The 13,041-nt window shown below is 49.0% G+C and overlaps 1 protein-coding gene across 1 annotated transcript in view; it reads left to right on the forward strand.

Moving 5' to 3' along the window:
- The first annotated feature begins 7,439 nt into the window (after positions 1-7,439).
- The window catches only part of CD34 (CD34 molecule), a 12,658-nt gene continuing 7,056 nt past the window's right edge, over positions 7,440-13,041 (forward strand). Inside the window, exons 1-2 of the mRNA XM_010156681.1 lie at positions 7,440-7,494; positions 12,401-12,535. Of these exons, the coding sequence (XP_010154983.1) occupies positions 7,440-7,494; positions 12,401-12,535 (190 nt within the window). The remainder of the gene's footprint in view (positions 7,495-12,400; positions 12,536-13,041) is intronic.

The raw sequence follows: 13,041 nt of genomic DNA on the forward strand, positions 1-13,041 counted from the left end.
ACGCCACCGCCGGGGAGCGCTGCTGCTCCGCGCTGCCGCCCGCCCGCGCCCCGCATCCTTCCCCCTTCCATCCTTCATCCTTCCATCCGTCCATCCTTCCATGCATCCATCCTTCCGGCTGCCGGACCCCGAGCGCCCCGCAACACCCCCAACCCCGCTCCCGGAGGGGTCGGTCCCTTTTCCATCAATCCCTTACCGCGCGGCAGGCTGCGTGCGAACCCGGCACAGCCGAGGGACCCCCTCGGGTGGGTGTATTTCACGTGTGTTTGCAAAAAAACCAGCAAATTAAAACTATAAAAACAGCTAACAGGGGAAATGCCTTCACGGAAAGGGGTGTCAGGCGTTGGGACGGGCTGCCCAGGGCAGTGCTGGAACCATCGTCCCCGGAAGGATTTAAAAGATGTGGCGCTTGGAGACACAGATTAGTGGTGGATTTGTCAGAGTTAGGCTTATGGTTGGACTGAATGATCTTAAAAGTCTTTTGCGACCTAAATGGTTCTATAATTTTATCGCATTTAAGACAAACAGTATTGCAAATAGCTTTTTTTTTGGAATTAAAGTTTAAATGAAGCATCTCGTATATCTCTGGTGCTGCTGGCTTGGTGCAACAACGAGACGGACGTGCTGCAGTCCTGGTGATGGATGGACGGCCCGAGCCATGAATCCAGCTCGTATGTTCATATGACATCCATAAATGGGAGAAATAAATTGCAATCAGCAGTCTGCAGATCTGAATGGAGAAGGTAATCTTTGTACTAAATTACGAGACTTATGCTTTAATGATTTTTATTGGTGTTTTGTGGTGCTGCTGTTTATTATAGTTAAGTACTTTGGATGGTGCAGCAATGAAAAGCAGTCAATGAAATCAGCCAGGCTAATGAGACTCCGATACAGTCCGAAAGTAGTGATGGATAGTAACAGGAATATGACTAGTTCATCTCTGTCCTCTCCTGCTCCCCTTCTTGTGTTCTGCAGCTTCTTCTCACTCTTTGTCTATTCAAATGTGCATATTTCCAGGAAAAAATACCCCAAAAACAGGTCTTGAGGATATCGCATCGCTTCAGCGCGCCAACAGCAGCCGTCTAGACTCACGCTTCTGTGTGCTGGAGTGTACCAAGTGCAGACACAAGTGACACAGCCCCATCCCATAGCGGCGTGTGATTAGCTTGTTTGCTCTTTCCGAGGCATTGTCACGACTCCGGTGAGCGCTCGTTCTGCCAAAAGCACTGTTTGAAAGCGATTTCAGGCAGGTTTCATTGCTGCTGTTGGCTCCTCTTGGTCACTCCAATCTGAGCTGGTTGGCTCCCTCACTTCCACCCATTTCCCAGGAAGGGAAGGTGTGATGGGCTGGTGCTGCAGCGCTCTCGGACGCTGCTCCGTCTGCCCCGTGGTGAGATATCATCTTCAAGGATCTTGTTCTTTCCGTCACAAAGCCAGGAGGAATTACTTTCAAAGACAAGAAAGGGTTTTATTTAGCGCTTGTGCTGGGGCGGTTGGAGCGGTTTCCTGCCCGCGGTGCTCAATGCGCTGCAAACCCTTTCCAGGTCCCACCAGCAGCTCCGGCCGAGCATCCCCTGGCTCTTTGCCCACCCTGTGCCGGCGTTACTTTCTTGTCCCCATTCCTGCCACTCACTGCAAACCCTTTCCAGGTCCGACCGACAGTTCTGGCCGAGCATCCCCTGGGTCTTTGCCCACCCTGTGCTGGCGTTGCTTTCTTGTCCCCATTCCTGCCACTCAAAACAACTCCAGCTTATTGTAGGCTTCTGATTTTGCAGATTCTTGCCCTGTTTTTCAAGGCAATTCCTTGTGACTCGTTCAACCTCCAGTATTGCTGCGGAAAATATGCATCTGGGGAACAGTTTCATGGAAAAATGCTTAAGTGACTTGATTTACATTGTAGCCTGCCCCTTAAAACTAGATTAAAGACCTAGTAATGTCCTACAAAGTGCTGAACAGACAGAAGGCAGTAAATGAGCATAGCCTTGATTAGATTTGAACCAACAATCTTGAAGTAAAAGTTTAAGGCATAAAACTGTTCAGTAATCTATCCACCATATGGTTTGCTTGAATGTAGTCATGTGTATGCCTCGTATTTGCTTTATTATTTGAAGGTATTGATTTTAGTGGAATAATCATACTTAGCAATTTGTTTTAATATACCACTTCTATTATCGGTATGTTATAGTTCCAGCAGCCAAGCATCTTCTTTTAAGATTCCCAAAAGCTTTTTTGAGTAAAATATGTGATCTACAGATCAAAAGTCTGATATTCTTGGGGGTTTTTTTCAGCTGTCTGTCTCTGAGGAATGACTCTGCTGAGTGTAAGTGAATAAGCAGTAGCTGTGCAAAAGGGGAAATAAACAGCAAGGCACCCATTAAATGCAGTTGCGAGGATTATGAAGAGGCAAGGCTTTGCACAAGTTAAAAAAATATATGTATTTGCCCTTTAATTTTGAGAACTGTATTTAAATAAGACTTAGAAAAAGAGTGCAAGCCCCTAGGCATAGTGGTATCGCAAAGCAGGGTTCTTTCATAAATGATGGTTAATAAAAGCTCTGTGCACTCAGTTTGAGAGTGAATTTAAGAGCCCAGACAAATTGTGTGTTTCTTGCCAGAGCAGGAGGTTTTCCTTTGGGATTACAAAGAAGGGAGGAGTGGGGGAACCCTCGCTTACAGTTGTAGGTGAAGGGGCAAGAGAGGTCTCGTCCAGCATCCTCCTGTAATGGAGAGCAGCGTGCCCACGGCACACGCAGGGATGTTTCATCGGGGGTGAGTGGCTCTTCCAGGGCTGGGAGAAGCAGATGGCCTCGGAGCAGCTCTGGTGTAGGAATGGAGGCGGTAATCTCTCCAGAACAGCCTTTGCACAAAGGATGCCTTGATAGGAGTCTCAGGATGTAGTTTGTGAAGCACTGGTAAAGGAAGCATTTCCTGCCCCAAGAGTTACAATATAAATATAATAACGTGCGAAATCAAGCACAATAAACCAAATAGATGACAAGTTCTGCAGGAAATCATGATAAAGATGATAATATTAGGGTAACTTCTGAGCTCTTTGCCATTTCTTAGATGAATCACAATCAGTTTGCTCCCCAGGAGCTGTCCGCTCAGAGCAGAGAGTTTGTGTCCTGCATTAGCCCCGGTCAGGATTTGGTCCTGTGCCTCCTGTTAACACAAAGGAGACGTTGTCCCAGCAGCATCTTAGAAGCTTTACTCAGAGAAATAACCCAAGCTTCACTCACATACCATGTTATTTACAGCTTCGTACTCTGCTCTGGTTGTCCCACCCCGTACAGGCGTAGGGGTGCTCGTACCGCTCCCGCAAGCTGCATCTCCCGCAGCAGTTCTTGGGAGGCCTGAGCAGGGTGGACGGAGGAGATGGGTTGTGATTGCCAGAAGGGGTTGGGCTGGCTGGGAAGTGGTGCGGTTTGGTTGCTAAGGCTGTGGGTTGAGACACACAACTTCTGGCTTTTGGGGTTTAGTTGTGGTGTGGCGTCGCTCCAAGCGCTTCACGTGCCTCTGCTGTCGCCGTGCGGTGGGAGTGCTGTAAGGAGTACTGCTCGCTCGCTTTCGATTTAAGTGGGAAAGTTATTAAAATGCTTTGAATCTCCTGAATGGCAGTGGGTAGGTGGGTGTAAGGTTTGATTTATTTGATGGGGTTTTGTACAGAAATAGTCCTCTAGTGCTACACATCCTCTGGGTCAGCAGTGCTGGTGTCTTGGGAGGGTGGTGGAAATCTAATTATTTCATCTGTCCAAAATAGCAACTTTTAAGAGGTGAGGAAATGACTACTCCAAAACTATTGTATGCCATCTGCCTGCTAAAATACTTATAGAAAACATGTTTCCTGGCATATAACTTCCTAGCCATATGTCTATTGCATCATTCACAATTAAATTAAATCACCCTTAAATACTTGGAGAAATTCCCAGTCTGTGTGAACAAGCCTTCATCACTGTGGTGTTTGAAATTTGGACACTTGACCCTGTAAATGCTTAGTTGATATTGGCTCGGCTGTCGTTAACCTTACGCAGCTGATACAGAGCGCCGCGAGAGAATTCAAGTGCCGGTTTCGTGTTTTGCTCTTTAAATTTTGAGCTATAAAAATCTGTTAGGAGTCTGAAAGGAGGAAATAATTCTACAGTATTCGTTTGCCACGTGCTCGAGTCACTTTAAACAGAGGTTTAAACAGAGGCTCGTATCAGTGAGAAAAGGTGTTATCTTCCGCTCATTGAATAAACAGACGGAAACAACCAAAGAGCCTGTTTGCAGCTGGATATTCAGAATATTTGGAATATGCCTGGAGGCGTGCACACACACAGCCCCCCCAGCCGAAGAGCTTGCCCATTTCACAGCATCTTGGAAACGTGACTGCGAATGGACGTCGGACAGCAAAGCCCGACCTGCCCCCAGTGAGGCTGGGCCAGCCGGGTTTCAGCCCGGCCGCTGGCAGTGCCGTGGTGGGGGCAGGGAGGGTCCCTCTGCCACCAACCCCTGCCACGCGTCCCCGACGGCGAGCACGGCGATGCCTGCGCCAGAGGGATGGCTGAGGCTCAAGAAGCAGAGTGGCTGGATGGGTGGAAGCATCCTTTGAAGACAGTGCTTTCAATGACAGAATAATCTTAATAATCAAATGATTTTGAGGGGTTTTTGGCTCTTCCTTTGAGGATATGTCAGTTTTACCTGTTGTGCCATGCTTAGCTGAGTGCCTCTCCTAAAACGAGTTGTAAGGCATGGTCTGACATACTCCGTGCACACAGTGGGCTTAAGTATTAATGAGACCCTACATCTTTGACACAGGGAATGTCATTTAAACGCAGCCCGACTTCCACTGGAAACCAAACCCGTGAGCTTCCCGTGCTCAGTGCCTGGCAGACCCGGTCACTGCCTATTTTTAGTCCAGCTCTCTATTTTTACTCTGGTTTTGAAAGGTGAAATAATACCGGCAGCCAAACCCGGTTGATCCTGTTGGCTTCTTTCATTCAGGAGCCCAGAGCAGGGCTGGGGGAGGAGAATGGCAGGAAACCCGGCAGGGCGGAGGGGAGAGCCCCAGCGCAGATGGGGGGGACGAGCGCCGGGTGGGGACCCGCCGTGGGGCCGCACCAGCTCATGGTCCAGAGCTCCCCTGCAGCTCCCGTGCAAACAAGGGCCTCAGCACCAGCTGGTCTGTTTTATTCTCTTCAGCTCACTTATGTTTAGTACTGAAATAAGATTTCTGCGACTGTCTAAGATTTTTGGCTTTACGGTATGAGTGGTCCCACACCCTGTTCTGCCGGAGGCAGCTCAGCAGCTTTTCTGGATGCTGTTCAGAGTGATGGGATGTTGGTCCTCACCAGAAAGTGATCTGATCTGTCTTCCTAGAGCCTGATATGTTTGAAATGTCGGCTTTTTATTTTTAGTTGTGTGATCCAACCCAAATTCTCAAACAGAAAAGAGCCACAAAAATCTGTTATTTAAATAGGACCTTTGTCTCACTCTACTTTTCTCATTTCATAATTTCAATATATTTTCTAAACTGAGAGGCATGCAAACCTGAGTCATGCGTTTCCCAGTGTGTGTTTGGGTGAGGGGAAAAGAGAAAATGCTTGCTGGGAGCTGTTGGAGGCAGCTGTGTCCACACTGAGCGTTTTACACTGTGTTGTCGACCGTATTTTACTGGGGTATTTTGGTCTCTAATAGAGCTGTATGGCTCTGCCATGAAGTAATAGATTGCCGAACATAATGGAAATCTTTATATAGAGACTGGAGCACGTTTCTTCGTTACAGATGTTTCCTTCCAAGAGACATTCGCCTATCACAGAATCACAGAACGGTTTGAGTTGGAAGTGACTGTTAAACATCGTCTCATCCAACCCCTGTCCTATGCGAAAACAAAAGCTATTGGAGTTTTGTCCTACTGATAAATGCATGTTCTGGAAATGCTATTTGGGGATTTCTTTGTGCATAATACTACCCTCTCTTTTTTTTTCTTTTTTTTTTTTTAATTCCTGCCTTATAATCCTCTTGCTGACTGTAGCTGTATGACTGTGGGAGTGTAACGGGAGCATCCACAGACAGATGCCACGCTGAGCAAGTGCTTCATTGTCCTTCCTCCCATAGCAGTTTTCCTGGCCACCTCAGCTTTGATTTCCTGCTAGCAATGACTCCTTTAGTGACTGCATCATTCAGGTGTAAAAGAAAAGGAAGAATTTGGACTTAACTAGAGTTTAGTTTCCCAAACGGTCACGTCTTTTTATGTTTTTAATCCCCAAAGGCCAAAATGATTACTAAGACATTTCTGTTGGCTTTGGTGTCCCCAGACAGAAAAGAAGTCAAGAAATGGAAACATCAATCTATTAAAAAAAATAAAGATGACAATTAAAATTATGACTTTTTTAAAAATGATTTTGGAGATGTTTGTGTCTCTTAAGGCCCCATTAGGCTGCATTCACTCAGCCCTGTTTGCTGCCTGCTGCAGAGCATCCCTCATCCTGCCGGTTCCAGCCCTGGTCCCACGGGCGCCCACAGTGCAACCACCGGAGAACCGGAAAGCCAGGTCCAACCATTTCCACTTGGTCAAGTTCAGCCTGGTAATAAAACTGAAGCCAGTATTTCTATACTGTTTTTAATGTTTCTATAATGCGTTATTAATGGAAATGAGCTCCAGGAAGTTATTTATTAGTCTCGAGTCCCTCTTCTGCTCCAGGTTTTGCGCAGCAGCTTTTGCCTCTGGGTTTTTCTTTCCCCCAGACCTTCTCTAAACCATTTCATTCGTGCTCGCTGTTTGACCAAAGTCAATTTAGTGAAGCTAATGGAGTTACTTCTCTTCAGGTCACTGGTGATTTTGCATCCTTGAGTTCCTTGCTTAATTTGCTGAGAAAATTTCCGATTCTGAAGCCAGTTTTCAGAGTTCCCCCCTTTCCACAGCACTGACCACAGCACAGCCCTGGGACCGAGCACGGGGCTCGCCGGCGGTGGCTGGACCTGGGGTTTCTCTGCTTCTCTGCTCCCTTCAGATTGTGTTTACTTTGCTTTGCGGGAAGTTTGGCAGCAGGCTCCACTGTAATCCTTCCTTCCAGCTGGAGCCTTCACTTGAATGGGAAAGCAGGCAGCTCTCAGGAAAGAGTTAATCCCAGCCAGGCTTTGGGATCCTTCGCCGGGGAGAGGGTTCCTCTTGTTTGTTTTGAAGCGCTGGCAGGAAAGTGGGGAGGAGAAAATTACCTAAGTGATAGTGAGGTTTCCGTGAACTATATAAAACTGTGAAATCAAGTCGGAGAAACTCCACCTCGCAGCCTTGAACCGTAAGCACAACCCCTGAAGAGAAACCCACCCCACAACCGAGTGATCTCAAAGGCTTGAACTACAACCAAGCTAGATGAGCTCAGAGCTGCTGCAGGACTGAAACCCCTGTCCCAGCCGGAGCCAGTTTTAGTGGGAGCTGCGAGCAGGATGGGAAGGTTAAAAATGATGAAGTGGAGGCAGCTTTTCTGGATTGCGTTCTGCGTTGTGGAGTTGTCTGGTGAGTGTTGGCTGCACGGCATACCAGGGTCGCACGCGCTGAGGAGCAGCAGCGTGAGACTTGTGCATGGGGCAGCTTGTGTGTAACTTCTGAAGCAGCAGCCGGGGAGGGTGTGTGTGTGTGTGTGCATTTTCATGGGTGTTTAGTGGCAATTCCACACAGAGCACTGCGGGGACATTTTTCCAGAGCAGCACTGCGTGAGGCATCCTGGCCAACCCATTCACAGCAACGTGCTGCAGGCAGCGGATGCTGCTGGTCTGAAAAGGAGAGCTGTGGGGATGCGAGAGCTCCCTGTAACGGGCCGGGTAACACAGGGGGATGCGCGTGCAGAGTCCGGGTCGTTTCTCAGTCTGCGCTGGTGTACGTTAGCCTCGCTTCTCTTCTCTGGTAGGAGCTAATCATTTTCTGAAAATCAAATGAATCTCCATAAATATTAAAATATATTCCAGCGCTTCAAATATTCATCATATGAAAAAGTGAGTAATAATGCAGAGGTTTTCTCTAGGCTGTACTTTCTAAAGGGTTATATTTTAGGGAAATATTATCATTTTTGTCCCAAACCCAAGAACCATAAAGTAATAAAAAGGGACTTAAAACAAAGTGAAGCAGCACTCCGTGGGCTGCATGGTGTGCTGGGAGAGGAGCCAGGAACCTGCGGGTGTCTCCTCAAATGTAATTTTTCCTTACTCACAGGAACGTCAGCGACTAGATCTATTGAAAGGGTTTGCTGGATTTTGTTCTTCTGTTTCATGGTGGTTCTTTCATGTTCCCTTTGCTGCTGAGGTGTATTGCTCACCCGAGCCATTGCGCCTGACCTTCCAGTCTATGTTAATTCTACAGGAAGGAGAAAAACCCCATTTTACCTGAGAGAAATGAAATGCAGGACTGTCTGGTTGGGCTGGAGTGAGCAGCGAGCAAGGGTGTAAGACAAGAGTGTTTACCTGAAATGCGAAATCCAAGTTCCTTGTAGTACAAAGTGATGCAAAAGTGATAAAAAGCTTTGCCTTTGCAAAGACAAAGCTAGGGGCGACAGAGGGTTTAATGCTGCAAAGTCTCATTCCTTTTGCCAACGCTCCGCATTTCTGCAGGATATTACAGTGCTTTATTAGCACTCACCGGGAAGCAGAGGAGGTTTATTTCTCTTCCACGTAGCTGCTGTGCAGAGCAGCGAAGAAAGAGGGAGCCCATCCTTGGGGCTCTGCATAGTTATTCCCTCATTGGGGAGTCGGAGTGAAGGTTTCAGTTGGGTATCTCCTGATGGAAATCCTGATTCTGGGGGTTTTCTGCTCAGGTTTGATCCTGGCAGCGCTGCTGAGGGTGGTCTGGCTGGCCTCCACCTGCCCCCCAGGACAGCTTCAGCTAAAACCGTATGTTTTAAAGAGGGGAGAAAAAGCCCTTGTGCCACGCCAGGCACGGGTCTTCCGCGTGTGCCACATGTGCCACATGTGGATGTGGCATGGGGAGCAGGGCGGCTGGGTACCAACCGCCCCGAGCATCCAGCAGCCCCGTCCAGCCTCGCGTGGAACGACTCGCGTGTGAGCGGCTCAGTTCTGGGGTTTGCCTGATCCTCTGGGGAACCGCCGAGTTGCACTGAGTGGGCTGATGCTCTGGGCAGCTTGAGAACCCTCGCGTGATGCTGCGAGCGGTGAGCGGGGCAAGATTGGGTATTGACAAGCCTTGCAGAGAGCTGTCCTGTGCTTGTCTCAGAACTCACATGGGAAAGAGAGTATATATTCTGTTTGTACCCAATACAAACACCTTCCTTTATAAAACCTGTATTTTTTTTTAATAATTTTTGTTTATCCCTGCAAAACTTGATTTTTTTACAAAATCCCTTTTCTTGTTATTTTAAAGCATTCCTTCTTTCCTCCATTCTTTTTACAAGAAAAGCTGTAAAGATCAGGGAAGCAAAAGGGGCTTTAGAACCCACAGCCACTTGAGTTTAACATCCTTCAGAGGGCTGCACGTCACAACTGCGTGAGCCAGGAGCAGCCTCCATCCTCGGAGAGGCCCCGAGCCCACGGCAAGCCCCAGTGGGGCAGCTGGGGTTTGGTTTGGGGGGCTCCCCACAGCCCCCAGCCCTGTGCACCCTGCGTGACTGCAGCCCCACACCCATATCCTGTCTGAGGGGAGGAAAAGGGGGAGGAAAGGGATTTTTATCAGATGTTTCCAGAGGGAAGAGGGCTCCACCCGCTTGAATTCCTGCCACATGGCTCGGAGCAGTAAAACTGGAGAGGCGTGAGTAAGGAAAGGCTGGAACCCTCGCCGGAGCTGCTGGGGGAAGCCTGGGCCGGCTGCATCCCCTCAGCTCCCTGCTCCCTGGCTTCCTCGCCCTCCTCCGCCGCCTCTGGAACCAGGGGTACTGGTGTGCCGGTGACCTGCGCCATAGCTGAGCCCTTGGGTGCAGCGCCAGCACATGGAAAAACACGTTAAACACACGGACGAGGCAAGAAACTGTCCCGGGACGGGGCTTCTGCGTGACGGCGCTGAATTAGGCACCCGGTTAGCAAAGGGTTTACCAGAGGGTTTACCAAGGGATCCCTGTGGCAGCTGGAAGTGGCACTGGCTGGGCATCCCCCCGGGGGTTGCAGCCTCCAGCTTGTAGGGGAGAGACCCCCGTGTTTAATTCGCTGCAGGTGCAGAGGAGGGCACAAATCCTGGGAACTCTTCTCCTGTTTCCTGCGCCTTCGCCGCTGCAGTTTTGCCGTCTGTGGTCCTGGCTTAGTGCTCAGGGATGAGTGTTGGACCAAGGCAACCACCTTAACATTTATATTGTCGCCCTTTTTAATTCGATTTGAGCTGAGATTCTTCCTAAGCCCCATTATTAAGCTATCCTTAAAACTCAGAGGCATTTCCTTTTTAACAGCTAGACAGGTAAATACAACAGGTACCGTGAAGGACAGTTTTCTTACACGTATCCGCGTGCTTTTGCTCCTGCATGTGCTAGCACTACCAGGTGAAGATTTCTCCCAGGTTAATAAATGGCTTGGCTTAAACTCTGAAACCCTTAATACTATCAAATTGACCAAAGTTTAGCAAAGCTAGTAAAAAAGTATGGTGCAATAAATGACCCACTTTAGCTGAGCACCGTATGGATTATCCAGCTCACATCTGGATCGTTATTTATCTCATGAGTCCTGAGGTTTCAAAAAACTTAGCCATGTTTTCTGTGAAAGTGCCTGCGTACACTACAACAAAGGGAAAAAAAGAAATAATATGTGACAAGCCTTCTCAGAAATTACACTAAGCAATAATCCAGGCTTCAATTTATGATATTTGGTGGTGAAAAGACTTTGATTAGAAATACCTCTGGTGCTTAAAAAACATCTGGAATAGTTCAGAGGTGCTTGGGTGGCTGTGACACTTGGGGAGGTCAAGTCCAGGCGCTGCATTGTTCTGGTGATGTAAAATTTACTGCTGATGTCCATGCAAACCCAAAGCTTTATGCCAAGCGTGGATTTAACTTTGTGCTACTCATTATTCCGGGCAGGCAGTCATGCCTCCTGCTTTTGATTTGTTAAAATTCATCAGAAAAACTCGGTGATTTAACCAGTTGGAACTGAATTGTCTTGGAGATGGGAAACTTCTCCCTTAAATAAAAGCTGTGCCAGAACCTAAATCCCAGCTCCAGACACCTGCACGGAGCCCTCGGCAGGGCCCCCGCCTCCCCTCCGGTGCTCCCGCGCCCAGAGCAGCTGCAGCCCGCCCAGGATGGGACGGGATGCGATGGGATGGGACAGGACAGGATGCACCAGCACGGGCAGCCCCATGGGTACGCCCCTCCGATACAACAACCCCACAGGCTGCAGGAACAGCCGAGCAGCCCTGCCCGCTGTCACCCATTGTCAAAATGCACCGTGGTGGTCTCGGTCTTTGCTTTTCATAAACCACCTGGGTTCCCTGGAGCTGATCCAGCAAAGCACAGCCACCCCAACTCAGAAGCATCCCCGCCGGGGCAATACCACGGTGCACAGTAAATGCAGGTTTAACTGGCAGCGGATGCGTTCGGCCCAGCCGCTGCCCTGGTGCTGGGCGGCTGGTCAGGACCTGTTAGTGCTGCTCCATCTCCAGGGGTTGTTTGGAAGGATGAAGTAACGCTTCTTGGAGCTCGGGCTCCCCTGGGCAGAAATACAAATGAAACAACATATTTTGTATGATTTTCTCTTTAGTATCTGGATAAGAATCTTAAAGAGCAACAGTCCTGGAGCAGAGAGTGAAGCTTCATAAAAAATGAACACAGATCTTCAGAACAGAAAAGGTTAAGGAATGGGAAGAAATGCATTTTCACTGACTCATATAGTTCGTTTCAGAAGGAAAAGCTGAAAGTGTCATCTTTGCAGCATACCAGGAAGCAATATATAAACTTTAAGTTAGAACAGCAAGCCGTTCTCCAAACAGTCAGCTTTACCTCCAAAGATGTTTTTGCTCATGAGTCAGAGCTGATCCCAGGCCAATGGGAATGTTTCTGTTTACTTTGAGAATGTGCCTGCAACTGCAAATCCAAGTTATTTTTCCTGAGACGCACAAGCGATCTCTTCCAAGGCCTGAGTCTTTCCTCCAGGGATTATAAAGCCAAACTACTACGAAATCCAGCTTTGTGCAGAGCCTTGTGTGTCCCTCGCTAAGCCCGAGGATGGGGCAGGAGGGGGGCAGAAAGAACCCTGCCCTCCTCCAGAACCACCCCAAGAGCCCTGGAGCATCTGCAGAGGCTGCACCGAAAAGTTGGGTATGAAATGTTTAGTCTCTGAGCTTCTACAGCAGCCTCCCATTTTGGGGCAAAAAGAAAGTAAATTTGTGAAAGCAGCTAACGCTTCCCCGCCCTGCCCGCGGGGACCCTCGGGGGCAAGCAGGGGCTCAGGGCTGGGGTGGGGGGACAGTATCCCTTAACGCCTTCCTCTGCACCCAGGTAAAGCTTCGACAGACACAGCCACGGCCACGGCCACAGTCAGGGCAACGAAAGGCGGCGGCAGCACGGCAGCACCCGCAGCACCCACATCCCCCGGAGCCCCCAGAAGCGCTGAGCCAAGGCCAGAGACGTCCGGTAACTGCTCCACCCGTGATTCCCAGTAGCGTTTGCATTAATAATCAGATGTACAAATTGCACAGGCTTGCCCGGAGGAGCCACACAGTCAGTGCATGGGTTGTGCTCAAAAAAAAAAAAAGCCTGATGGTGTTGTCAAAAACTTTAATCCCACCTGGGCAGCCTGGCACTGCTGGCTTCAGGATGGGCAGCTCAGACCCATCATTTTCACACAGCCAAGAGATGATGGGGCAAAATGCTCGTTAATCTTTTATCTCAACATACCTGTTCTTCACCCAGCAACTGGCACCTGTAAGAGCCCAGCCAGCCTTTCCGATGAGCTCTGAAGGGCTGTGAAGCTCAGGCGTACAGTGCCTTTATGATGTTTGAAATCTTTTCATAGAACCACACAACAGTTTGGGTGGGAAGGGACCTGAAAGCCCACCCAGTGCCACCCCCTGCCATGGGCAGGGACACCTTCCACTAGACCAGGTTGCTCCAAGCCTCATCCAGCCTGGCCTTGGACA

The sequence above is a fragment of the Eurypyga helias genome, unplaced genomic scaffold (assembly GCF_000690775.1).
Source record: "Eurypyga helias isolate BGI_N326 unplaced genomic scaffold, ASM69077v1 scaffold22228, whole genome shotgun sequence".
Taxonomy (NCBI): domain Eukaryota; kingdom Metazoa; phylum Chordata; class Aves; order Eurypygiformes; family Eurypygidae; genus Eurypyga; species Eurypyga helias.